The 26,606-nt window shown below is 40.4% G+C and overlaps 1 protein-coding gene across 2 annotated transcripts in view; it reads right to left on the bottom strand.

The window, feature by feature from the left end:
• The window catches only part of edc4 (enhancer of mRNA decapping 4), an 80,204-nt gene that overhangs the window by 29,023 nt on the left and 24,575 nt on the right, over window positions 1–26,606 (bottom strand). The window contains exons 12-20 of one of the 2 annotated variants that reach the window (XM_078210980.1): window positions 26,353–26,533; window positions 24,789–24,852; window positions 19,782–19,873; window positions 18,570–18,766; window positions 17,736–17,824; window positions 11,443–11,596; window positions 6,872–7,329; window positions 1,930–2,028; window positions 1,291–1,443 (exon numbers count right to left, since the gene is read on the bottom strand). In XM_078210980.1, the coding sequence (XP_078067106.1) occupies window positions 1,291–1,443; window positions 1,930–2,028; window positions 6,872–7,329; window positions 11,443–11,596; window positions 17,736–17,824; window positions 18,570–18,766; window positions 19,782–19,873; window positions 24,789–24,852; window positions 26,353–26,533 (1,487 nt within the window). The remainder of the gene's footprint in view (window positions 1–1,290; window positions 1,444–1,929; window positions 2,029–6,871; window positions 7,330–11,442; window positions 11,597–17,735; window positions 17,825–18,569; window positions 18,767–19,781; window positions 19,874–24,788; window positions 24,853–26,352; window positions 26,534–26,606) is intronic. The other variant, XM_078210982.1, reaches the window with a different exon arrangement.

Genomic DNA, 26,606 nt, shown 5'->3' with positions numbered 1-26,606 from the left:
CTTTCGGGGAGCTGTTGGCCCAACCCCGCTGGAGTGAAGGGGGGGGGGGGGGGGGCAATTGATGCGTGCTACCCCCCCTCACCCCACCAAGAGTCGGGCGTGGAGGGATTTGCCCCTAGGCATTGGCACCTTGACAATGCCAGCCTGGGTCCCCTAGCACTGCCCAAGGGGCAAAGTGCCAATGCCCAGGGGGCACCTTGACACTGCCCATCAGGCATAGGCCCTGCCCTTTGGCAATGCCCCAATGGGACAGGACCTGTTGGGGGCAATGTCTGCTTTTTTGGCGGTGGGGTTCAGCGCTATGTTGCCGGCCTCTCCAGCGGGAATAGGCCTCACCCCCTGAATTTCAGTGTGATTCACGCTTAAGTACCCTGCAGTGCACAGAGTGTCGGAGATTATTTTGAGACTGACACTGAAAAACCAGTGTGATTTACTCCAGTTTTCACGTGAATTCAACGCTTAGAATTTTTTTTTTGAAGAATCGCCTCCATATCCTTTCACGGGGTGTGGGAATTGTTGGCTAGGCCAGCATTCGTTCCCCACTCCTAATTGCCCTCAAGAAGGTGGTAGTGACCCACCTTCTTCAATCACTGCAGCCCATGTGGTATACAAACACCCACTGTGCTGTGAGGGAGCGAGTTCCAGGATTTTGACCCAGCGACAATGAAGGAACAGCAATATAATTCCAAGTCTGGAAGTATGTAGCTTGGAGGAGAGCTTGCAGTTGCTAGTACTCCCATGCACCTGCTGCCCATGGCCTTCCAGGAGGTAGCGGTCATGGTTTACAAGGTGCTGTTGAAGGAGCCCGGGTGAGTTTGCTACACTGCACCTCTATGTGGTGCACACTGCTGCCACTGCGCATCATTGGTGGAGGTGGATGGGGTGGGTGCCAATCAAGAGGATTGCTTTATCCTGGACGTGTTGAGCTTCAAGTGTTGTTGGAGCTGCACTCATCCAGACAAGTGGAGAGTATTCCATCACACTCCTAACTTGTGCCTTGTAATGGACAGGCTTTGGGCAATCAGGAGTTGAGTTACTTATCTCAGAATTCCCAACCTCTGACCAGCTCTTGTAGCCACAGTATTTATAGGACTGGTTTCTGGTCAATGAAATCCCCCCCTTGTTGATTGTGGGAATTCAACAATAGTAATGCCATTGAATGTCATGGGGAGATGGTCATTGCCTGGCACTTGTGACATGAATGTTACTCGTCACTTATCAGCCCAAGTCCGAATGTTGTTCAGGTCTTGCTGCACATGGACATAATTAGGTAAATAGAAAAATTCTTACCCTTCTGCCTCTTTGCTCTTTCTTGTCAATTTGGGAGAGGATCGAGGAGATGTTTTTGATTTCCAGTCTTTAACCGGAAGTCTATGAGAAGCAGACTTTGAACCAAAGCTACATGACGTGGAAGCAAGGCTTGCTACTTCATCATCATGATCACTGCATTAACAAAGAAAAGCAATATAAATTTCAAGGACATGCATCATATTTTATTAATACCTCCTTCCCTCAACATCATAATCTTTTTAAACAGAGGTACAGCCACTCTACTTTAATAGCTACTCCATTTTTGCTAATGGCAGGCTATAATGAGATAGCTTGAGTAAAATGGAACCCATCATTTCCATTAGGTACCAAAGTGTTAGTGAAATTTCTTTCCTTAATCAAGTCATTAGAGCAAACATTTCACTCCACACCCATACACTTTTATCTATTCACTTTCCTGGTCAAGCAATAGTCATCACTCCTTTGTTCACTGCCCCTTCCACTTCCCCAATGCCACATATTAATGTTGACAACTTTAACTAACTGGCAGGACCAATACTTAAACCAGTAGTTATTCATAGATTATAAATATGGATTTTACTCACTAGGCTAGTAGGCCATGTAATATTTGCACTGATTCGCAATGCAACTCAGCATTACCTCTGTTCAGCACTGGCATCCTGGCTATCGTGCTGATGTAACTGGTATGGATGTCTGTGAAAGGAGTTCTTATGTTTCTCCTGCATATCCTCTCTCGAGCTTAAAAACAAAGCAACAACAAACTGAAACTTTTGGAAAGGCAAATATTCCAGCAATTAAAAGCAGACTATCATACTGAGGCATTCGTTCAGATTTATTCAAATAAATTATAGAATTTAATCCTGATGACAATCCAAATAGCATGTAAAAATGGGCTGTTTCATTTGCTTAAAAATCAGAATGTATTCTTTAATCACAAGATCTAATAGGTTTATTTACTTGGCTGAAAAGGCAAGAGCATAGTTTTTTTTGTGAAAGATTGGTTTTGTTCTATGGTACAGATTTTGTGCATTCCTATTATGAACCGATTCAAATCTAGACCGTACTTTTGCTGCAATCATAGGAATGAAAATACAAAAGATGCTATTTCACTTACTACTTGTGAAATATAATAGGCTGAAACATACAAAAAGCCAAACCATTGAATTCACTGTGGCAGAAACAAAGTCTTGACAGATTGCAACAGAAGGAGAAGGTGCAATTTATGGAAATTTAGAGCAGTACCTGGAATGTTCCCTAATAATAGGGAGATGAAGATGTGGAGATGCTGGCGTTGGACTGGGATAGGCACAGTAAGAAGTCGCACAACACGTGAGAGTCTCACCTGATGAAGGAGCAGTGCTCCGAAAGCTCGTGCTACCAAACAAACCTGTTGGACTGTAACCTGGTGTTGTGAGACTTCTTACTAGGGAGAAGAGACCATTGGAAAGGGGTCATTGTCAGAGGAATGGATAATACAACGGAGGGGAGTTGTTCAGTTGAAGGTATTATAGTCCAGAAAGCCAACTAGTGAAGGATATACCTGGAACCTACGTTTACAGCCTTTTATTAGCATTTAGTTACACCATTATGGATTACAAGCATCTATATGAGAAGCGGCACGCCCCTCATATATGAGGGGCGGCACGGTAGCACAGTGGTTAGCACTGCTGCTTCACAGCTCCAGGGACCTGGGTTCGATTCCTGGCTTGGGTCACTGTCTGTGTGGAGTTTGCACATTCTCCTCATGTCTGCGTGGGTTTCCTCCGGGTGCTCCGGTTTCCTCCCACAGTCCAAAGATGTGCGGGTTAGGTTGATTGGCCATGCTAAAAATTGCCCTTAGTATCCTGAGATGCGTAGGTTAGAGGGATTAGTGGGTAAATATGTAGGGATATGGGGGTAGGGCCTGAGTGGGATTGTGGTCGGTGCAGACTCAATGGGCCGAATGGCCTCTTTCTGTACTGTAGGGTTTCTATGATGATTTCTATGATCTCTTATCCCAACAATCACAGTTTAAGTCATTGTCTATTCATAGGGTCATAAGTGGTGTTAATGCCCGTTACCTGCCTACAATTAAAAACAACAAACATACAATTAACAGGAATAAGTTACAGAGCTAGGCTAAAGTGGGTTTTAAACTCAAGGACAAGAATTTTAAAATGTGAGGTACTGAAGGACTGGAACACAATGCAGATCAGTAAGTGCAGCTGGGATGGGTGAGCATGACTTGGTTGACAAGAGGACCTACACAGCAGAGCTTACAATGAGCTGAAATTGATGGAGGGAGAGAGAGATCAATCAAGACAGCAATTAAGGACCAAATCTGGAGATGACAAAGGTATCAGTGGCAAATAGACTGAGTTAAGAGTGGAAGTAAGTGATGGAGGTGAAAGTAGGCAGTCGTGGTGGTGGAAAGGCTATGAATTTGGAAGCTTAATTTTCAGTCAAACAGACTACCCAGGCTCTGAATACTCTGATTCAGCTAGAGAAAATGGCTAAGGGGGAGAAACTGGGTGCGCACAGAAGGAAGAGCTTCGTGACAGAGGGCTGAAGACTAAGGTATTTGTATTTCTAAGTTAGCAGAAGTTAAGCTCTTCCAAAGAGCGTCATACAAGAACTCTGATAGCACACACAAGTGGATGGGACAAGTGTGGTGGAGACAAGGTAGAGGTGAGGGTCTTCAGAAGCTTGCAACATGTCAGAGAGTGGAACCATGGAGAATCTAAACTGTTGGAGGAAGAATGATCAACTGTTTCAAAGGCTGCAGATAGGTCAAGGAGACCGAGACTGACAGCAAAATGAGCACAGATTTGATCACAACATATTTTAAGCACCTTGGGGAAGAAAAGTACTTAGAGACTGAGGTCAAGCTGAGGTGGTACATTGAAGAATACATATGCATGCAGGACTTGAGTGGAACAAAACTGGGAGCTGGTTTGGTTCAGAGCAGCTGTTGAATAAATGGTCTTTACCTTAAAAGGTGAAGGAAACCGTAAGCATTTACTGTTAAAGATGAAAGTGGAAGGGGTACGGAAGAAAGGTTCAAGATGAAGTACTGGTAAAAAAAAAACTGAGTCTGCGGTAATGGTGCCCCTCCAAATAAGGCACAAAAATGAAAAGCTGGAATAGGCCATTCAGCCCCTCAAGCCTGCTCTGCCATTCGGTAAGATCACAGCTAAGATGATACCGAGCATTGGATAGGCCACATTTGGAGCACTCTCTACAGTTTTGGTCTCTTTGCTTAAGAAAGGACATAACTGCATTAGAAGTAGTTCAGAGAAATATCACTCGACAGGAGGTCGAAAAAGCCATCCATCACCTGAAAAACAAGGTCTCTGGTGCAGATGAAATCCCCGTTGAAATATTAAAATGCAATGGACAGGCGGTCTTGACAAGAATCCACCACCTCATCACCCTTGTCTGGAAGGAAGAGAGCATGCCACAAGATCTCAGAGATGCCTTAATTGTGAGCATCTTCAAGAAAGAAAACAGGTCTGCAGAAATTAGAGGGACTTTCCTACTCTTCGCCAAGGGAAAGGTCATTACGAGAATCCTCCTCAACCGCTTTCTCCCAGTGGTGGAAGAGCTCCTCCTGGGGTCTCAAGGTGGCTTCCGCCCATCAAGAGGCACAATGGACATGATCTTTAGCGTGCAGCAAATCCAAAAGTGCAAGGAGCACCATCAACCTCTGTACATGGCCTTCTTCGATCTCACAAAGGCCTTCGACTCTGTCAACTGTGGGGGATTGTGGAACATCCTCCTCAAATTCAGCTGCTGCAGAAATTCATCATTCTCCGCCTGCTCCACAATGACATGTAAGCCATGATCCTCACCAACAGAACCACCACAAACCCAAAAAGTGTGCAAAATCAGGGCTGCATTATCGTACCAACACTTCTCCATCTTCCTCGCAGCAACACTCCACCCCATCACCTTGAAGCTCCCTGCTGGAGTGCAGCTAACCTACCGGACAAGCAGGAAACTGTTCAACCTCTGACACCTCCAAGCCAGAATCCCAGGCCACCCCAACTTCTTTCATTGAGCTGCAGTACGCAGACGACGCCCGTGCGTGTGCACACAGAGGCCAAGCTTCCAACCATCATCAACGCATTCACTGAAGCATATGAGAGAATGGGCCTCAGACTAAACATCAGGAAACAAAGCGTCGAGATCCACAGTGAGCCCCTGGACAATGCGGATTATTTCCCATACCTCAGGAGCCTCCTAGCGGCAGGGGCAGACATTGACAATGAAATCCAGCATCGACTCCAATGTACTATTGCAGTCTTCGGACACCTAAGGAACAGTGTTTGAAGACCAAGGCCTCAAATCCAGCACCAAGCTCATGGTCTACAGAGCAGCCATAGTTTCCGCCCTCCAAATGCATCAGAAACATGGACAATGTACAGCACACACTTCAAATGCGTGTAAAGATATCACCAACATTCACTCCGCAAAATCCTGCAAATCCACTGGCAAGATGGACGTTCCACCGTGAGCGTCCCCTTCCAGGCCAATTTTCCCAGTAGCGAGGCACTGGTCACACTCGACCAGTTGCGAAGGACGGGCCACATTGTTCGCATGCCCGCCACAAGACTCCTGAAGCAAGTACTCTACTTCGAGTTCTGCAATGGTAAACGATCACTAGGTGGTCAGAGGAAACACTACAAGGACATTCTGAAAGCCTCCCTAAATAAATGCAACCTATGTGGGAATCACATATGCCTTTAGAATGCATAAACTGGAGAAGAAGCATCTGTGAAGGTGCCAATTACCTCAAACATCACTGAGTGGAGCACTGGGAGGACAAGCGTAAACAGTGGAAAGAGAATGCAGAATCCAGAGCATCCCATCCACCCACCTCATCAAACACCACCTGCCAAACCTGTGGCAGAGTCTGCAGCTCCAGGATTGGACTATCCAGTCACCACAGAACACACCTCCCTGGAGTGGAAACAAGTCATCCTCGACCCTGAGGGATTGCCAAAGATGATGACCAACATGCAGTTTAGTAACAGTTTAGAATGTTCAGTGGCCCAGACCATTTCATTTGAAGAAAACGGCACACCAAAAAGCAAAGTCTCTTAGGTGAGAAAACATCTTATGGAGCCACCACCACAATAAGCACAGTTATATCTTCATTTCCTTTCAGAACTTTTATAATGATAAACATAACTTAATAATTTTTCTTCTGCAGTAATGAGGGTGGGGGGCATGAGAAGGAAGATGATTACTTGTGCAATATATCTCGAGTGACTCTCTCCTAATCCAGGCAAAGTTGCAAGAAATACAAACAAGGAGAAAACAGAAGCCAACACCTGCCCCAATCTGACATCTTAAGTAATTGTTATGCAGGGTCGAGTAGCTTTTGCAGAGCTGGGCTGGCAGAGACCAGAGCACTGATTCCTTGGATGAGACTGGAAAAGCAATGTTATACAGCACAAACAAAATAACGAGCAAGATAGCAGAAAAAAGGAAAGAGCAGATTCAAAAACGTTTATGCAAAATAGACTGGATTTCTTTTTTAAAATAGCTAACACATTAATTGGCCATTGTACCAATAATACAAAATGTTTGATTGTACCTCTCATTGATGCTGTTCCGAGTTTCTCGGGTAATATCAGGTGCTGCTGGCCAAGGTTGGCTGGCGACATTGTCCACTACTGTATTCTCCTGAGACAAGACAGTTTCTAAGAGTGATGGAGTACTCAACCGCTCCACCTCCACCTGAGGCATATCTAAAGAGTGATGGCTATGTTCTGAGTTAGGTCTACTTCTTGGAGATAACAGATGCAGCGCTGAGGCAGCAGAGGCCATGCTATCCATATGCTGGTTAGGTTCCAGGACTTCCGTGGATAACAAAGAGCCTGAAAATGCACGCTGAAGGGTCTCTGAGGCAATTTCAGGAATGTCCTGTGACAATGCTGTGGAGGCCGAGGAGATCACATCAGGGGAACGTTCCCGTGTTGGAGAACTTTGAGGCACACAGAGGGGGTCCACAGACTGAAGCTCCAAAGAAAGCGATGAGTTAGCACTAGTAACCTAACGGGGGAAAAAAATACATATTCCAAATAAATACCAACTAAAAATCAAACCTTAATTCAGTGCTATCCTACTTCTAATTAATCAAACTAACATCCACTATGAAATCATCCATGCGACCAAGCTGCTAGTTTAAGCTCCATTATGGGATGTCAGCATTGCTGGCTGGCTGAGCACTTATTACCCAATCCTAAGTGCGTTTGAATTGAGTGGCATTTCAAAGGGCATTTACGAGTCAACCACATTGCTGTGGATCTGGAGTCACATGTGGGCCACGAAGTAAGGATGGCAGATTTCTTTCCCTAAAGGACATTAGTGAACCAGATGGGTTTTTACGACAATGAATTTCATGGTCGTCATTAAACTTTTATTTGCAGATTTGCACTAAATTCAAATTTCACCATCTGTCATGGTGGGATTCGAACCCAGGTCCCCAGAGCATAACCTTGGGCCATTGGATTACTAGTCCAGTGACAATACCAATGCCACCACCTCCATGCAGTGAGCAAGGAAGTGCTACATTGTCAGAAGTGTCATCCTTAAGATAATGTATTAAAATGAGGTATCAGATAATCGCATGGCATACTCAATAATCAATCCGCATATCCTTGTGGATCTCTGGGATCCAGAAATAGTGAAGTCATCAAGCAGTCTGAGCAAGCAAATTGAAGAATTCTCACCAACAACAAAGCAGGAAGTAATAAGCACCAATTATCCTTTAATTTTTCATCACTTTGAGAGTAAAATAACAACTGGGACATATAATGCAGAAGTTGAAGTATTAAACTTAAAAACATATTATATAAAACTTTGTAATGATTGTGCAATAGAGGGAACAACACTTCAGACTTCTGAATTTTAGTTCATTTGTAATTATGACTTAGTACACCGATACAAAAGCAATTACACCTCATTCAATAAGGCTTAATTTTTTCAATTATTCTTACATCAAGAATGGTGTGTGAAAAGTTGCAATGTTCGTACCAAACCATCTGTGGAGGCTGCAAGGGGGCATTCCCTATGGAGGAGCATGGCATTACTGACAGCAACTTCTAGATTTCCCCATTTAACTCTGCAAATGGGGGCACCAGGAAGTTGCTGCCAGTTTTATGTAGTAATGATGGCAAAGATCGACAGTTTTGTCATCATTACAACTATAGCTTATACAAATGCAAAGCCTTCTGTCCTATACAGGTTGAAATAGACAAGTTGTTCCAGACAAACCTTGCCAACATTTGGGAAAACCAGTGATAAATATTGAGATCATCAAGGAGCAGAACATAACATCAATAACTTACATTTTATGTTAAAGACTCTATTTAAATACATCAGTGCAGCTCACAAGACATTGATAGCAAAGCAAGAGAAGATTTTGAGGGGTGAGTGAAAGTTGTGTCAAAGAGGTAGGTTTGAAGAACAGTTTGAAAGGTGAGGGAAAAATTAAGAGTAGGAAATTCCTGTGTTGAGGGGTTAGATAGCTAATGGGAGAGCTGCCAGAAATGGGGCAAAGTGAGCAGTTGAGCCAGAGTTAGAGAAAAGCAGAATTCCCTCAGGACTTGGTGATTACAGAAATAGGATGGTAAGGCTGCAAAAATGATTTCAAAACGAGGATGAGAATTTTAAACTGAACATGTGGAACAAGGGGCTAAGGTAGGTCAGCAAGCACAGGAGTGGGGCAGAGAATATGGACAGCAGAATTTTAGATGATCTGGAGTTTCTGGACAGGCCAGCTAGTAGATCACTGTCAAGATCATAGTCAAGTACAGAGGCATCAATGAGGCTTTCAGTTGCTAATGGGCTGAGGAAGGGGCAGAGAGGCGTGATGCTATGGAGTGTACGGACAAATATCTACTATTTTGTTAAATTCTAACAAAAACTATAATATTCTAACAGTTGTGAACAAACAAACATTCCTCAACAGTTAACTGAAAATTAACACGCAGCAAGCAATTAGGAAGGAAAATGGTATATTGGCCTTCAGTGCAGGACGATTTGAGTACAGGAATAACGAATTCTTGGTGCAACTGTATAGAGCCTTAATGAGACCACAAATGGAGTATTGTGTACCGTTTTAGTCTCTTTACCCAAGGAAGCAATACTTGTCATACGTTCACCAGACTAACCTTGAAATGGCAGGATTGTCCTCAGAGGAAAGTTTGAGAAGATAGGGCCTTTATTCTCAAAATAAGAGATGGGTCATTTAGAAATGGGATGAGGAGGAATTTCTTCACTCAGTAGCGGATCTTTGGAATTCTCTACTCCAAAATACTGTGGAGGCTCAATCATTAAGACAGAGATTGATAGATTTCTAGATATTAACGGTATCAAGGGATATGAGAATGTTGCGGGAAAATGGCATGGAGGTAGCAGCTCAGCCACAATCTACGGAAAGATAGAGCAGCTCAAAAGGCCAAATGATCTACACCTTCTTCTATTCTTCTACATTCAGTGCTTTAAGTACAATGTTATCCCTTTGTTTCTATTAGCATAATGTGCAGGCATCAAGCTAACTGCTGTCACTCAGAAACTCACTTTGACAATCATTATTTCGAACATGCATTAAAAAGTAAAGCTAGCAAGTTGATACTTTATATTTTTATGCTACAAAGTGCTCCAGGTAGATACTTTCTTCCCTTTTTAACTTTTGTACGACTATCAGAATTTCAGTTTGCCAAGTTATCAACCAAGCTGTGCTTCACATTTTCTCCAATATCTAACAGCACATTTAAACTCATTCAGGGGATGTGGAGTTTGCTGGCTGGGCCAGCATTTACTGCCCTTCAGAAGGTGGTATGAGTTGCCTCTTGAACTGCTGCAGTCCCAGAGATGTAGGTACACAAACAAAGCTGCTAGGGAGGGAGTTCCAGGATTTTAACCTAGAAACAGTGAAATATTCCCAAGTCAGAATGGTGAGTGACTTACAGAAGAACCTCCATTTAGTGCTGTTCCCAGCTATCTGCTATCTTGGCCTTCTAGATATTAGTAGTTGGGGGTTTGGAATGTGCTGCCTAAGGAGCCTTGGTGGGTTCCTGCAATGCATCTTGTTAATAGTGCACACTGCTGCCCCTGTTTGTCGGTGGTGGAGGGACTGAATGCTTTTTTCTGGAAAGGGTACCAATTGTGATGACACTGTGCTTTTGATATATTTTATGTTTAAGGGCACTGTCTTTAAGATTCAGTTTCTTTTTGTTTTTACAGTGTCGCTATGTTCGGGAGGAATACAGCTTAGAGGCTGGAGAAGAGGATAATTACTCATTTTAGCCATATTGTGTTTATTTAGGCGAAAGCTAATGGCCTGTTGCTTATAAATGGAGATTTCCTCTGGGTTTTTTTTGCTTAAAGGAATTGCAGCTGGAGTTTTATTGGTACACGTGATAATATGGTTACTGGAGAGTTCTGTTTCAGTTACTGGCTGGAGCCGTTTAACTGCAAGCTGTTCTCCCTGCAAAGTCTCGCTGACAGCTTCAAGACTTTCTACACAAATTTATAGCAAGCATGCCTGGGTTTGCTAACTATATTTAAAGTGGCATTTGAGTCAATAGGAAGAATATTGCTTATTTGGAACTGAAATAGTGATGTTAGAAATTAGAGTTGTTTATTGCTATGTTTAAAGATTGTTCAACTGTTGCGAGTTAAACTGCTTCATTTTGTTAAGAGTTATACTTCAACTGTTATGAATAAAGCTTGTTTTGATACAAAAGCCCTAATTTGTCAATGAAATTACTCCTGGAGCAAAGCATTCTATCCTCACATTTCTGTCAAAATAGAAAAATTGTTAGGGTCTAGTGTGACTTCATCATGTACTTTGGGGTTCTGGTCCAAGATCTTAACACAATCAAACGGGTTGCTTTAACCTGTGGGGTGCGGAGCTGCTTGAGTGTTGTTGGAGCTGCATTCATTCAGGCAATTAAAGAGTATTCCATCACATTCCCGACTTGTGCTTTGTAGATGGTGGACAGGCTTTAGGGAATCAAGAGGTTAGATACTCATCGCAGGATTCCTAGCCTCAGACCTGCTCTTGTAGCCACTTTATTTATATGGTTAATTGTTTCTACAAAGATCAATATACGATGAACACATTTCTTTTAAAGACGCATTTTGCAATGAACATACCTGAAGAGGTTTTATGGGTAGCTGGTCAGACAGCCCTGGGATTAGCTGTACAGAGTTGTTTCTTGGACTGGCTTGGACAGTGCTGCTCGTGCTACTACTGAGAGTGACATTCTCCAATGTCATCTTTGGGCTTAGGCACAGGTCTTCAGCAGGTCTAAAAAAATTAAACGCACAGAGATTCAGGTGAGTGACAATGTAACTGCCAAAGCAAATTCCAGAAATTTGTTAGCATGTTCAAAATCATTTGAGTCACAAATTCCTATTTTGAAAACATGCATAATTACAAAAAGTTCCCTTGTGATCTCAATCATGGCATTCGTGTGTGAAGCAGCCACCATACTTTCAGCCTGATTTTCTCAAGTTTTGTGCCATCAACAAATGACAACTATAAGCAGGATGTGTACAAATCAAACTTGATTAAGTTGTCATCTAAGGACATAAAAAAGTCAGCAAAATGTATCCATTAAAGGTGGAAAGAACTCTAATCACTCAATATCTTTTCGAAAAACCTTAGCCAGTTTCTTGGTCTTCCGTGTCATAAGTTGTGCATTTAAGATTTTAATCGGAAGACGACAAAAAAATTATGTTTAATAGCAAATTAAATTTCATGTACAATAATATTTTCTGTGTGAACTGCTAAGGTTTTCCATCAGAGTTCTGTGCTAATGTAAATAATTAGTCTATGGCTCTCAAATTATCAGCATTAGCTGAAGAGATAATAAGTTGTGGAATTCAAAATGGACGAATGCCTTCCACCTTTTCATAAGATCCTGTTCTAATAGAGAATTTCCGAGAATTAAAACCTCCAGTAAACAGCTAAGCATAATTAATTTCTTCCTTAAATATAAATCAAGAAAGACAAAAGCAGGAAATATTTATTTCCCTCCCCTAAAGTAATTCAAAGGCCCAGATTTAACAGTCAACAGCAAAGTGATTGTGCTCAATGCTGGCTTTGAAGAAAGCTGCCCACAAAGGTTGAGCAATCTCTGTGGCATAGATTTCACCCCTCTCTACATTAATCTCATGGCATGTCAGCAATAGGGAATGGGGATCTCTTGCATCTAGCAATGGTGATATTAGTAAGGACCCAATCACATTGTAGAATTCTCAGACAGAAAACCAGGAAATGACAAGTACCAACATCAAGTGAAAGAACAGTTGGAACATACACATGATTTTAAAGGTAGAAGCTGAACAATCAAACATTTTTTAAAAATGAAAATCTGTAGAACTATCAAAATGATAAAATTTGACCTTTCATAAATAAATTAGTTTCCAGGGCCGGAGAGGTTGTTCAGCAGTAATTATGACTGAGCATGCTTAGTGTTAAAAATTCAATTATACTTCATTGAACAATGAATAAAATTAGAAGAGTTTTTACAGAGGAATTAATCATCTCAATAGTGGAAGATCATGTCAGTGATTTCAAAGATTTCCATCTTCGATGAATTCAACAGCACAACCTTTTGGGGAGCAAGGAATCACCGACAATAATTCCTCGATTTCCGCACGTGGGACCAAATTTTGCTGCCAGCTTCAGAGTAACAATGATAAATGCTGATAGTATCACCATCAGTACAACTGCAAAATCCAGACCACAGAAAATGTAGACATACGATATCCACAAGATCAAAAAAGGAAAGGAGTAAGGCAATAGAGAAGTGGGATCCCACAAAGGTCAGTGCTGATATCACGGTTCACAATTTAGACCTAGAAAATGGAAGTGTAATGTCAAAGTCTGCAGACACCAAATTGAGGTGCAGCAAATATTGAGGAAGTCAAACAAGTACAAAATGACATTAATAAGCTTGCAGAATATGTGCAAATTCATTTTAATGAAGGTAAGTGTGAAGTATTACATTGTGGTACAAAGAGACCACCATATATTGCTTGGATAATACAACTCTAAATGGGGTACAAGAGGTAAAGGAATTGAAGGGTACAGATACACAAAGCATTAAAAATAGTGATATAGATTAATTAAGCCATTTTTTTAAAAAGGGAATCTAAGCACTGAGGTTTACTTCTAGAGCAATTGAGTTGAAAAGCAGAGATTTATCTCAATTTTGTATTGAATTTTAGTTACACTTTACTGTACACAGTCTTTATATTTCAAAGGTACATGGAGGTGCTGGGGAAGGTGCAAATAAGATTCAAGGTTGGTACCAGAACTGTGGGGGCATATTTATCAGGAAAGTTTGAACATACTGGTGTTCTTAGAAAAGGTTGAGGAAGCAATCAATAGAACCATAGAATCCCTACAGTGCAGAAGAGGTCATTCAGCCCACTGACTCTGCAACATCTCTCCAAAAGAGTATTCCACCCAGGTCCTCCCCTCCACCCTATCCTCTTAACCCCACACATTTAACCCTGGCTAATCCACCTAACCCGCACATCTTTGGACTGTGGGAGGAAACCAGAGCACCCGGAGGAAACCCACACAGACACAGGGAGAACGTACAAACTCCACACAGACAGTCACCCAAAGCCGGAATCAAATCCAGGTCCCTGGCCTCATGAAGCAGCAGTGTTAACCACAGTGCCGCTTCTAACAGAGATCTTCAACGTTTTGAATTGTAATAGACACATTCAGTAATTTAGACGTTGACAAATAAACGTGGAGCACTACAAAGCAAAAAGATAAGTTTAGCAAACTATGCAATTTTCTAGGATGTATAAAAGCAATTTTTAAATTATTCTTGGGACAGGAGTGCCACTGGCAAGGCCATCATTAATTGCCAATCCCTAATTTCCCTTGAGAAAGTGGTGAGCTACCATCTTAAACCAATTTACCTTGCAAATCCCTCCCACCAAAATTTGAAAGCTGGAAGCCAAGTCTAGCTTGCGGTCCCGGGCGAATTGCCCAAAGCCTGACATGGCTGCACTTTCAAAGCCATATTCATCAGCTAACATTCTGGATCCTCTCCATCATTATCTTTAAGTATGTTCTTCCCCACCAGCTATTATTAAGGTGTTAACAAGGCACTTAGAAAATCATGGTTTTATGAAAGGGAAATTAAGTCAGACAAATTTAAAAGTTTTTGAGGATGCAACTAACAGGATAAAGGAGAAGCAATGGGTATACTGCAGTGTATTTGGGTTTCCAAAAGGCATTCAAAAATCTGCCACATAAAAGATAAGGGATAAAAGGTTGGGGTTAATACATTAACATGTAGAGGAGATTGATGAATGGACAGAAATCAGAGGCTAGGGATAAATGAGCATTTTCAAATTGTCAGGCTGCAAATAATGGGGTCCTGCTAGATTCAGTGCTAGGTCTTCTGCTTTAACAATCTATATTAGTGACTTAGATGAAGAGATAGAGAGTAACTACCCAAGCTTGTTGACAATACAAAACTAGATGGAAAAGTAAGCGATGAGGAGGACACAAGAGGCTCTTTTTAGACTCACAAGCAGGCAAGATGTGGCAGATGGAGTATTGCAGAAATGAGAGGTCATTCACTTTGATAGGGAGAAAAGAAAACCACAATATTGTTAAAAGGTAAACAAAAGTGTTCAGGGATTTGGGATGCCTGCATGCAAGAAACTTAGGAAGTTTGCATGCAAGTACAGCCAGCAACCAAGGCGGCAAATGGCACGTTGGCCTTTGCTGTAAGGGGTTAAAGTGAAAGAGAAGATACACAAGAACAAAAGAAATAGAAGGTGTAGGCCACCAGGCCCTTCAAGCCTGCCCCGCAATTCAATACAACCATGGGAGATCTATGCTGGCCTTAACTCCTTTTCTGTGCCATTTCCCCATTGCCCTCTATTCCTTGCTCTATCAAATATTTATCCAGTTCCATTTTAAATACTTCTAATCATCCAGCCTCCACCACCCTTTGGGGTATAAAATTCCAAAGATTCACCACCCTCTGCGAAAAGAAATTTCTACGCACCTGTTTTAAATGACTGACCCTTTATCTTGTAGCTATGTCCCCTTGTTCGAGACACTCTCACTTGTGGAAGCATCTCACCATCTACCCCTGTCAAACTCCCTTAGGATCTCGTATGTTTGAATAACGTTACCCCCTCACTTTTCTAAATTCCAAGGAATACAGACTCAAACTATTTAGTCTCTCTTGATAGGACAACCCTCTCATCCCAGGAATCAACCTGATGAATCTCCTTTGGACTGCCTCCAATGTTACGTTATCCTTTTTAATGGGGACCAAAACTGTACGCAGTATTCCAGGCGAGGCCTCAGCAACACCCTATACAATTGCAATGCAGCCTCTCCTTTTTAAACTCCAACTCCTTTGCAATGAAGGCTAAAATGTTGTTTGCTTAACTACTTGTTGGACCAGTCTGCTAGCTTTCTGTGATTCATGCATCAGAACACCTAATTCTTCTGTACTTCATTCACCTGCAGTCTCTCTCCATTTAGATAATAATCCGTCTTTTGATTCCTCCTACCAAAGTTCATGACCTCACACTTCCCCGCATTAAACTCCATTTGCCAGATTTCGCCCAGTCACCCAATCTATCTATATCCCATTGCAGAATCACAGTACCTTCATCACAACTATCTTTGTGTCATCAGCAAATTTGGAAACCTTACATTCTGTTCCTTCCTTCAGGTCATTAATGTAAATAGTGAACAATTGCAGGCCAAGAACTGACCTCTGCAATACTCCACTAGTTACATCTTTTCACTCTGAAAGGCACCCATTTATTTCAACTGTTTCCTATGTGACTGCCAGTTTTCAATCCATGCTAACACACTTCCTCCAATTCCATGGGCTTTTACTTTATGCACACCTCTTAGGCGGCACCTTGTCAAATGCTTTTTGGAAATCTAAATACACGATATCCACAAGTTCCCCTCTATCTGCTCTCCCTGTTACATCCTCAAAGAATTCAGACAAATTTGTCAAACATGATTTACCTTTCATAAAACCATGTTGGTTAGGTTTGATTATATTCAGCTTTCCTAAATGATTAGCTATTTCCTCTTCGATTATTGATTCTAGCATCTTGACAATAATAGATTTTAAACTAACTGGCCTATAGTTCGCTGCCTTCTGCATTTCTCCCTTTTGAACAAGGAAATTACATTGCTGTTTTCCAATGTTCTGGTACCTCCCGGAATTTAGCGAATTACAAAGAATTTCAACCATTGTGTCCACTATTTCTGCAGCCACTTCCATTACAACCCTAACATGCAGTTCATCGGGTCCTGGTGACTTGTCTGCCTTTAGCCGCTTGAGTTTCTCTAATATTCAATCTCGTGATTGAAATTTTTGCAAGTTCGAACATGCTATTTGAAATCAGCCCATCTGATATCTTACGGATATTTTCAACGTCTAGCATGGTGAAGACTGATGCAAAATTTTTTTTAGCATCTCCGCTATTTCTTTGTTTGCTGTTATCAATTCACTAGCCTCGTTTCGTGGGTCCCACATTTACCTTAGCCATCCGCTTGCTATTTATATATCCATAGAAGCTCTTACTTCTCGTTTTTATGCTGAATGTTTTCTCTGAAAATTCATTTTGTCCCTTTTGAGCTTTTTAGTCTTTTGCTGATGGATCCCAACAACTTCCCAGTCCTCTGGTCTACCACTATCCCTTCCCACTTTGCTTTCCAATTTAACATTATCCTTGACCTCCTTTGCTAACCTTCGTGACAATTGAACAGGGCTTTGGTGAGAACATAGCTAGAGTACTGTGCTAAATTTTAGTCTCCTTATCCAAGAACCTTGGAGGTGGTGCTGCAAACGTTCCATTAGATTGATTCTAGGGATTAGTGGGCAGTCCCAAAATGAGAGAGTAGATTGAACCCATCCTTTGGAGTTTAGAAGAATGAGAGGTGTTCCCATAAAAATATATAAGATTCTGAGGGGATTTGACAGGGCAGGTGCTGAGAGGTCGTTTCCACTGCTTGGAAAGTTTAGAACTCAGGGGCATAGTCTCAGGATATGGAATCAATCATTTAAAACCAAGGTGAAATGAAATTTCTTTACACAAAAGGTTGCGAATATTCAAAATTCTCTACCTCAGAAGGTTATGGGTGCTCAGTCTATGAATATATTCAAGGCTGAAATGGATTTCTGAACTCTCGGGAATCGAGGAATATGGCAACCAGGCTGAAAAGTAGATGCGAGGTGGAAGATCGGCCGTATCTTATTGTGTGATGGAGCAGACGCGAGCATAGGAGGGAGACAAATGACACTGACAGAGGCGAGTTCAATCTTCCTCTGATCAAGAATTAACATTGTTGAAATTAAGCAGAATTATAGATACTCAATTGATCTTTGAAATGGACACTTAAACTTTTAAGTAATATAATTGCCTACCTTGAGGTTACAGTCTCATTAGCAGAGCTGTTACTCAAACCAGTCACTGCCGTCAAAGTGCTTACACTGCTCCCTGGTGACACAGAGATCTGTCCAGAATAAAGCACTCAAGTTATATCAGCACAACACACACAGTACAGTCAGCTAAAACCCAGTAACTGCAGTAAATTAAAACCTTTTGTAATTGACTGGTCTACTTCTCAGTTGCTTTGGTAATTACTTGACATTCAACACACCAGAACAGAAGCTACTTAGCATGCTACAGGAGGACAAAAATCAACAGGTTGCAATTATAAGCACACTGGAAGGCCCGACTGGTAATCACACATCAAAAGATGAATTTTAAATGTAAAATGTTTCAGCACAAATGGGTTCTAACTAAATGACTTTCAGCATAGCTTACTCAGCAATTGGGATACTGGGCTAGCATTTCATCCTTCCACTCTGGGAGCCAGTGAGAAGTCTGTAAAGATCTAACATGATTTTTTTAACCACCCCAACCCACATTCTCAGTTAAGCACAGAATTGTTGATAATTTCCAAATTCTTGAGTCTCATTCAGGAAAACTATTTACAATGACTGTAGCAAGAATTGATAAATTCATATTAGGACAATAGTGCACATACTCCTCTAGAGTTTGGATTCAAGGTGCAATGAGCTCTCTTCTGAAGTGGGATTCTAAAATACTGATTTAGGATCTTTACCCTGCATCTGGCCATGCTAGACAGTGACAAGGTGGGGAAGGTAGGAAAGAGTAACATAGGTAAGCCAAAATTCACCAGAAAATAAACATTTTTGGATCCATTTGCAGACAAAAACATTAATGACAGTTACCTGTTGAAGTGAAGTACTAGGAGTCATGAAAGCATCTGGAGTCATTAACTTTGGTTTCACATCATTGGAGACAGAAAGAAAGTCTGTAGGAACTGGGAGATCCACTATACGCCGCAGATCATGTTGCGAACCTCTGCCAGAGCCCTTATCAGATGTTGGTCCCTCAATGCTCACATCTGTTAGATGATCTGCAAATGCTTCAAAAGGAAAAACAAACATCAAGTTTTAATCATTCCATTTGGTTTTGAATTTGACTCAATGCTGGAGTCTCGACCAAAGAATCATATTTTGCCATGGACGGTGACAGTGAAACTTTATACATACAAGTTTCTCCAAGCAAAATATATCACCCATATGCCAAATCTGAGCATTATGACCACTTTTTTAAAACACTATAAAATATATCAGACTGTGCAGCAGAGAACTGTAGGATAACAAAAACAAATTGATATTTTAGCACACATCGTTAATATGAAAATTGACAATTTTAGTTCAATGTACAAATGGAGCTGGAAAGTCTACAAAATATAAATAATGTTGTATCAGAAGAGGAACATGTATAATATCTTACAAATTCTTTAGAATTTAACTTATTGCTCACATAATATCAATTTAATTGATTGCATAATTAAAACAACTTTCACATATTTGGCACTTTTAACATAGTACGTAATCACTTGGCGCAGCACAGAAGCTTTATCAAACAAAATTGACAGATAATAGGACTGGTGACCATAAATTTGATCAAAGAGGTTATAAGGAGCATCACTTTTTACATTAAACAGACATGCGATTTTGCAACAACTAAAAAAAAGCATTCGAAAAATAAGCAGGTCTGATATTGAGAATACGATAAATTCTGTAGACTTTAATTCAACTGTTTTAATGTAACTGTTTTCTGTACTGTAGGGATTCTAAGATTCTAAGTAACAGTCACTTTAGTCAATAGTGACCAGTTAGATTATATTTACAGTCCACTTTAATATCTGAAACTGTCTTGACTTGAACTTAGTTACTTTAACATCTACTTGATTTTGCAGTAACAAGTAACAGATTTATTTGAAAGATTAATGAGATTTCATGTTATAAAAAGAAAATTCTTTCATATTATATGCAAAAAAGTAAAAGGACAAAATAATGGCATAAACTAAAAACAGTGGAGAAAATAGGTTTTTGTATAGCACCCTAATGTAATGTTAAGTGACAACTTACTGAAATCTTCATGGGAGGCAGCAGACGAAATTAACACGGGTTCTTCTGTATTCTGATGTGGTTGGAAGTAAATCTGCACATCCTGAAGTGTTCTGAAACAAGCAAAATGTTCAGAACATACTCTGAAGCCAACAGAAGCAATCTATAACCCGCAACCTACATCTAATATCTCCTAAGGATGCTGGCAATTTTGGCAAAAAAAATCCAATGCTTGAAGCTACACTTCATAGTCCATACAACAGCAGAGTGAAAATTCATCAAAGCGAAATGAACAACTCCTCTGTAGCAATGAGAAATATTCTGATTAACACCTCGAGTGTACAGAGAAAGGAAAAACCACAAAGTAGCCCAAATAATGAATATTCAAGTTGTTAAGACTATTGCAAAAAATTAAAAATGCACCAGTTTAATGCAATGCAAATTTCTAAACAGCTTCAAGTGTCAAAACAACGCTAATCGTCAGGGTGCATAATAATCCTGTTTTATCCAATGTGAGAGGCAGCATGGTCCAGAGATGATGGAGGGAAGTAACTGTATTTCTTCAGAATGCCTTAAGACTGCCTATCCAAGCCTGCCCCATCATGTCAAGTGAATCTGTCAAAGGCAATTACAAGCAATATTGTTGACATTCACACTGGTTTTGAAGAATAAAGGTTTCAGTTTAACCGTACCAGCAATTCAAAATTAGGGAGGACAAAATACATGTTTTTGAAATCTAGTTATGAAATTTTCCAAATGACTAGAATGAGGAATCTGCTGCACACCTTGCTATTTATATGTTTGTAAAACAGAATGAAGATACACCTTCAGTTAGAAGGAAATGAGACCTCATCTCCAATCGCTTGAGCTCATTACTCACAGCGGGATTATTTCATTCAATGCAATTTGTAACAGAAATAAAACGCGAGTAGTATGTTCAACAGTGATGTTTAAGCCAGAAATTACATCTCAAATTTTAAAAATGTTAATGGCAAGTAGAACCTTAAAATTTGATTGCAAGGACTCTTGCTTTAGTAAGTAACTAGCATTCAAGAGAATGCATGATCTGTTGAATTACAGTGGAGTGTGATCACTAATTAAATATAATTCATTCTCACGAAGAGTTGACTCTGACTGATCTATTTGCTTTAGGTTGAAACTGAAAGCAGTATCAGCCATTATTTATAATTACAGACTCAATCAATAATTATGAATTTAAAAGGAAAGCAATGTGGAAAATCGACAAACTGGTGTTTGAACATTGCGATAGAACGTGATCTCAGAAAATACATTCAAGTTATTCTAGTCAAGTGGGTAAAAGACAACTCTGAAGTAGCACCTAGCCAATAAGATGCTCATCGCTGCACTATGAAAGGACTGTGCAAAAAGGAAGGGAGGCAGAAAGCAGGTCAGTTAGCTTAATGTCTCATAGGAAAAAATGTTAGATGCTAATATTAAAGAAGTTACAGCAGGGCACTTTGATACGGTCACGGTAATCAGGCAGAGTCAACTAAGTTTTGTGAAAGGGAAATCATGTTTAACCAACTTAACAGAGTTCTTTGAGGAGGTAACATGTGCTGTGGCTAAAGGGGAACTGGTAGATTACTGTACTTAGATTTTCAGAAAGCATTTGATAAAGTGCCACATCAAAGGATATTGCGTAAAATCAAAACTCATGTTATGGGGGTAACATATTTGAGTAAGCACAATAGGTCTTTTTCAGGTTGGCAAGATGTAACAAGTGGTGTGCCACAGGGATCAGTGCTGGAATCTCAAATGTTTACAATTTATATAAATGACTTGGATGAAGGATTGAAGGGGTGGTTGCCAAATTTGCTGATAACACAAAGATAGGTAGGAAAGTTGTCAAGAGGACACGAGGCTATAAAAATATATAGATATAGGTTAAGTGAGTGAGCAAAGATTTGGCAAGTGGAGTCTAATTTTTGGCAGGAAAAATAAATAAAACCTAAATGGTGAGAGATTGCAAAGCTTCGAGGTGCAGAGGGATCTATCTGGTTGTCTTAGTGCATGAATCATAAAAAGCGAGCATGCAGATACAGCAAGTAATTAGGAAAGCTAATACAATGTAACCATTTTTGCAAAGGGAATTGAATACAAAAGTAAGGTGGTTATGCATCAGTTGTACAGGGCACCAGTGAGGCCACATCTGGAGTGTTGTGTACAGCGTTGGTTACCTTATTTAAGGAAGAGTGTAAATGCGTTGGAAGTAGTTCAAAGAAGGTTTACCATACTTATATCATGAATAGGTGGGCTGTCTATGAGGAAAGGTTGGGCAGGCTATGCTTTTAGCCACTGGAGTTTAGAAGAGTAAGAGGTGACCTGATTTAAATGTACAAGATCCTGGAAGTTGGTTAGCTCAGTTGGCTGGACAGCTGGTTTGTGATGCAGTGTGATATCAATAATACGGGTTCAATTCCCGTATCAGCTGAGGTTATTCATAAAGGTCCGCCTTCTCAACCTTACCCCTTGCCAGAGGTTTGGTGATCCTCAAGTTAAAATCACCACCAGTCAGCCTTTGGTCATCTGAGATTATGGCAACATTACCAACAAAATTCTGAGGGGTCTTAATAGGGTAGAGCAGAAAGGATGTTCCCTTTTGTGAGAGAATCTAGAGGGTCAATGTTTAAAAATAAGGGATCACCCATTTACAACAGAGATGAGGCGTTTTACTTAGTGTTGAGAGTCTTTGGAACTCTTCCTGGAAAGGTGGTAGAAGCAGAGTCTTTGAATATTCTTAAGGCATTAGGGCATCTATTAAGGCATTAAGGCATCTAAAGGCCAAGATTCTTGGTAAGTGTGTGGGTGATAGATTACCGGATGCAGATTTGAGGTTACTAATTATATTATTAAATGGCAGAGCAAACTCGAGGGCGGAATGGCCTACTTCTTGTTTGTGTGTTTGTATGGATGTGACTATATTCCAGTACAGTTCATTGTCCTTCAAACATAGGAAAACCCACTCCATGATGATTCATATATTTACTTGAAAAATTGGTTATTTTTAATCAGAAGATTAAAGTTTCACTTTGATCGAGGTGCTTGAAATTATTAAGGGATGTGACCACAGTATAAAGAAACAGGCTGTTTCTAGTGATTGAGGCCTCGAGTGCAATGGCACAGATAGAAAATTAAATACAAGGGGGTTTCATTCAGAGAGCTGGAGAAACTTTTCTTCAAAAAAGGAATGGGCTACCACAATCAGTGATTGAAACAGGAACAATGTCAACAGTTAACAATTGGTTACATATGCAGTTTAAGGAAAAGGGAGTTAAGACACACAGGAGCAGAGCAGAATGGAATTTGGGCTCATGCTCATCTGAAGAGCTGAAATTACAAAATGGAAACATGCCAGTCTAACTTTGAGTGAGTAACTTAAACCAAGCCAGGGAAGTCCCAGGTTTAATTGCTGTGCTTTGAGGTTAGTTGAAATGCATTGCAATAGCAGTGGACGGGAAGTGCTAGATAGCCACCCAGAAATCTCTGCAGGAAGTGAATACTGTGGAGTCTGATTCACCAGTGACCATATAGCCAAATAATTTACTATCAAACAGTGCTTACGGTCTCAAGTAAAAGAGGGGCCAAAAGTAGAAGGCAATAAAATGTTTTAAATAAAATCAATATCCCAGGGTTCTTTTTCTGAGGATTACTCAAATATGTTTAGACAATAAGGAGCAATATCCTTCCCAGCCTACACCATCAGCCTCAATATCAAGCCAGTTTCCCTCGATCATATATGAAAGTTCTACCAAAAGTTCAGTTAACTTAGATACTGATCAAGCGTCAAGCTCAACCCCAACCAATGCTGAATTAACTGACTTCGATAGCTTGGCACTAGGGTAGCTAGGTAGATTGGAGTGTCCTTGGCTAGATCAGAAATGTATGCCAGAGTTCACATGTCTGATCACAATGCAGCAATCTCTGCTATGACGTGCAACAGTACAGGCATTGAGTGAGTGGTAGTTTGCAAAGCACCTTCCCTCCTTAACGACAAGAAGCCTGTTGACAGCTGTCTTTCGTGAGAGCCCAGGCAAGAAAGGCTTTTCGCTCAATGAAGCACAACCGTCCCATACTTGATCTTTCAGTATCTAACTGCATTTTGAATAACTTTTTAATTTTTCTCTCACTGATCTCCCCAGGCAGATCATTTCACATATTCATCACTCTAAGAAGTGCTTTTAGTCTACCATTGTATTTTAATTAATATTGAGGATGGCCAAGTGAAGTGCTCGAGGGCCACGTGGCAATGCAAGTCAATGCGGTTAGAACAAAGTTGGAGAATACAAAAACCTACGGGAAAAAACCTGCAAAATAATCAAGAAAGAACACTATAGCTGTTCAAGTTAAGTCCCTAATATGGTAAAAATATTGAATTTATACTTCCTTAAAAAGTGAGGGAGGAAGATAAAACTACTTATTTCTGAGCATGATCTGTCCACACAGTGTCATGTCTGCAATTAATGGTTTTTTTTCATTTCAACAGTAACATTTTCAAAAATTACTTCTAATTATCTGACATTAGGGATCTAAACATTCATTTTGCAGCATTTCAAGCGAGTTGTTTTTGTTATATTCCTGCTGACAGCTATATCCCAAACCAGAAACAATACAGAACTGAGTCAAGTCCAAAACTAAGGAGGGCCAGTTTTATACGAGTATTCATATACTTCGCACAAAGTCCGTTGGAAAAAAGCTAATAAGAGTGTCCCTCGCATGTAAAACTCCAAATAGAAAACTATCCAAGGCCGCAGCTCCAGCAGATGAAACAGTGAAACAAACAAAACCCACATCCAAACCCTTTCAAGTTTAACACGTTTTACACATTACTTTAAAGGGCACATTTTTAGCCTTTTCAAGCTGTATGATTAATTAGTATCCTCCATAATCTATTCGTAGACTTAAATATCTGCCTAAAATACTAGAGAACAAAATAGCTCCAACTTAGTACCCATTTGCAGCTCAAAGATTTACAAATAAACTGAGAGAAACATTAACTTTGCCACTTACTTGGTGTGTACGCAGTATAATTTGATCTGGACCACTGAAGATCCAACAGGGCCAGGAGTTCCTTCTGCCACGAAAGAAATAAAGAGTCAGACATTATGCACACAGGAAGAACACCTTTGCAATATTGCATAGACGCAAAAATATTGGAACTATTACAGCACAAAGACAATCCATTTAGTCCATCAGTTTACCATTACATGAACCAACTAGTCCTATGTCACTCTCCTATTTGCTCCCCATTCCTTTTGATATTCTAATTCTACATAAATGAGTCAGTGAGTGTTACTTATCAAGGATAATAGAAACAAAAATGCTAGAAATACTCAGCAGGTCAGGCATCATTGGTGGAGAAACAGAGTTAACACTGCAGTTCAAGGTGACTTTTCATCAGAACTGAATCCAGTTCTCTCCTCATATGCTGCCTGACCGGTTGAGTATTCCCATCATTTTTTGTTTTTATTTCAGATTTCCAGTATTTCTTTTGCATTATTGTTTATCAAGGATATGGTCCTGTTTACTTTTTGAATGTATTCCATCCTCCATGATCAAGTGGCAGAGCATCATCTGAATGAAGCAAATCCCGAGAACAAGTCGTTTAATTCATTTTCCCTCATACGAGGACTGAGAGTTGTGAATTCTGAGTCATAGAGGCATTATGACACAGAAGGAGCCACTCTGCTTCATGAGTCTCCCAGTTCTCTGTAGAGTAATCTAGTCAGTCCCATTCCCCTGCTAAAATTTCTTGAGTTTTAAAACCTGGTTTTAAAGAATTCTCAGGTTTATAGAAGCCATGCATTTCCATTTGTGCTTCGGCAATTGTCAAGAAACAGAAGCAGATAGAAAGATCATAGAAACCCTACAGTACAGGAAGAGGCCATTAGTGCAAATAGAAATGGCTTAAGACGCAACTTAACTGCTGTTAAAGAAGCTGGATCAGTTTTGTGAAGAGATCTGTAATTTATCAGGGATAAAATACATTCCAATACAATTAGTAACATTTCAGATTTGATTTTTTTTTAAATCAGTGATTCAGTTTAACAGCAGCAGGAACAGATCAACTTTTTCAGAGAATATATATACATGTTCGGAATGAATGAGATTTTAATATAAAGATTCATAACATTTCTGATGTGTATAACTAGGTTAATTTCTCATACCATAAATTTTAGTGACTTCACAACTAAGGATTGTTAGTGTTTTGTTGCAGCTTTACTCTGTTTTGCTTCCCGTGATGAAATCCCGAAACACAACCAACTCCTAGGTGACAAATATTCCCCAGGAGAGGGCAACAGAAACATTGGTAAATGCACAACAATTGACTGAAGAGCAGCATGATAGCATCTGAGGATCAGGCTGGCCGGCTGAAAATGGGATGCAATAAAAAGGACAAACTCTCAACAAATCTCAAACTCCACGCTGAAATGTATCCAAACCCCAGTATGTATCTGGTCACTAGTTTCCTTTATTGTATGTTATAATATTAAACTGCAACATATGCAATTATTCTTAAAGATGACCAGTACCCGCAGAGTATCCTCAAGTGTACTCTTAATTAGTTTCTGACCTGCATTTAAACTGTCACTCTCTTCCTCAACCGGTAGAACCTCTGTGTGTCTTGGGCGACATCTGCTGACATCCTGGATGCCAAAGCTGAGCACTGGGTGGGTAAGCAAAAACTCAGATATGGAGACAAAATGCGCCTTGCCTTCATCCTGGTTCTGATGTAGCTCCATCACATACAACACCTGCAACAGATAAATTGCTTTTAAGAACAGAGGTCCATTCTGACTTGAGCAATTTATATATTTATTTAAGGGT

Source organism: Mustelus asterias, chromosome 4 (genome assembly GCF_964213995.1).
Source record: "Mustelus asterias chromosome 4, sMusAst1.hap1.1, whole genome shotgun sequence".
NCBI classification, from domain to species: Eukaryota; Metazoa; Chordata; class Chondrichthyes; order Carcharhiniformes; family Triakidae; genus Mustelus; species Mustelus asterias.
This window is presented reverse-complemented; position numbering and strand designations above follow the sequence as displayed.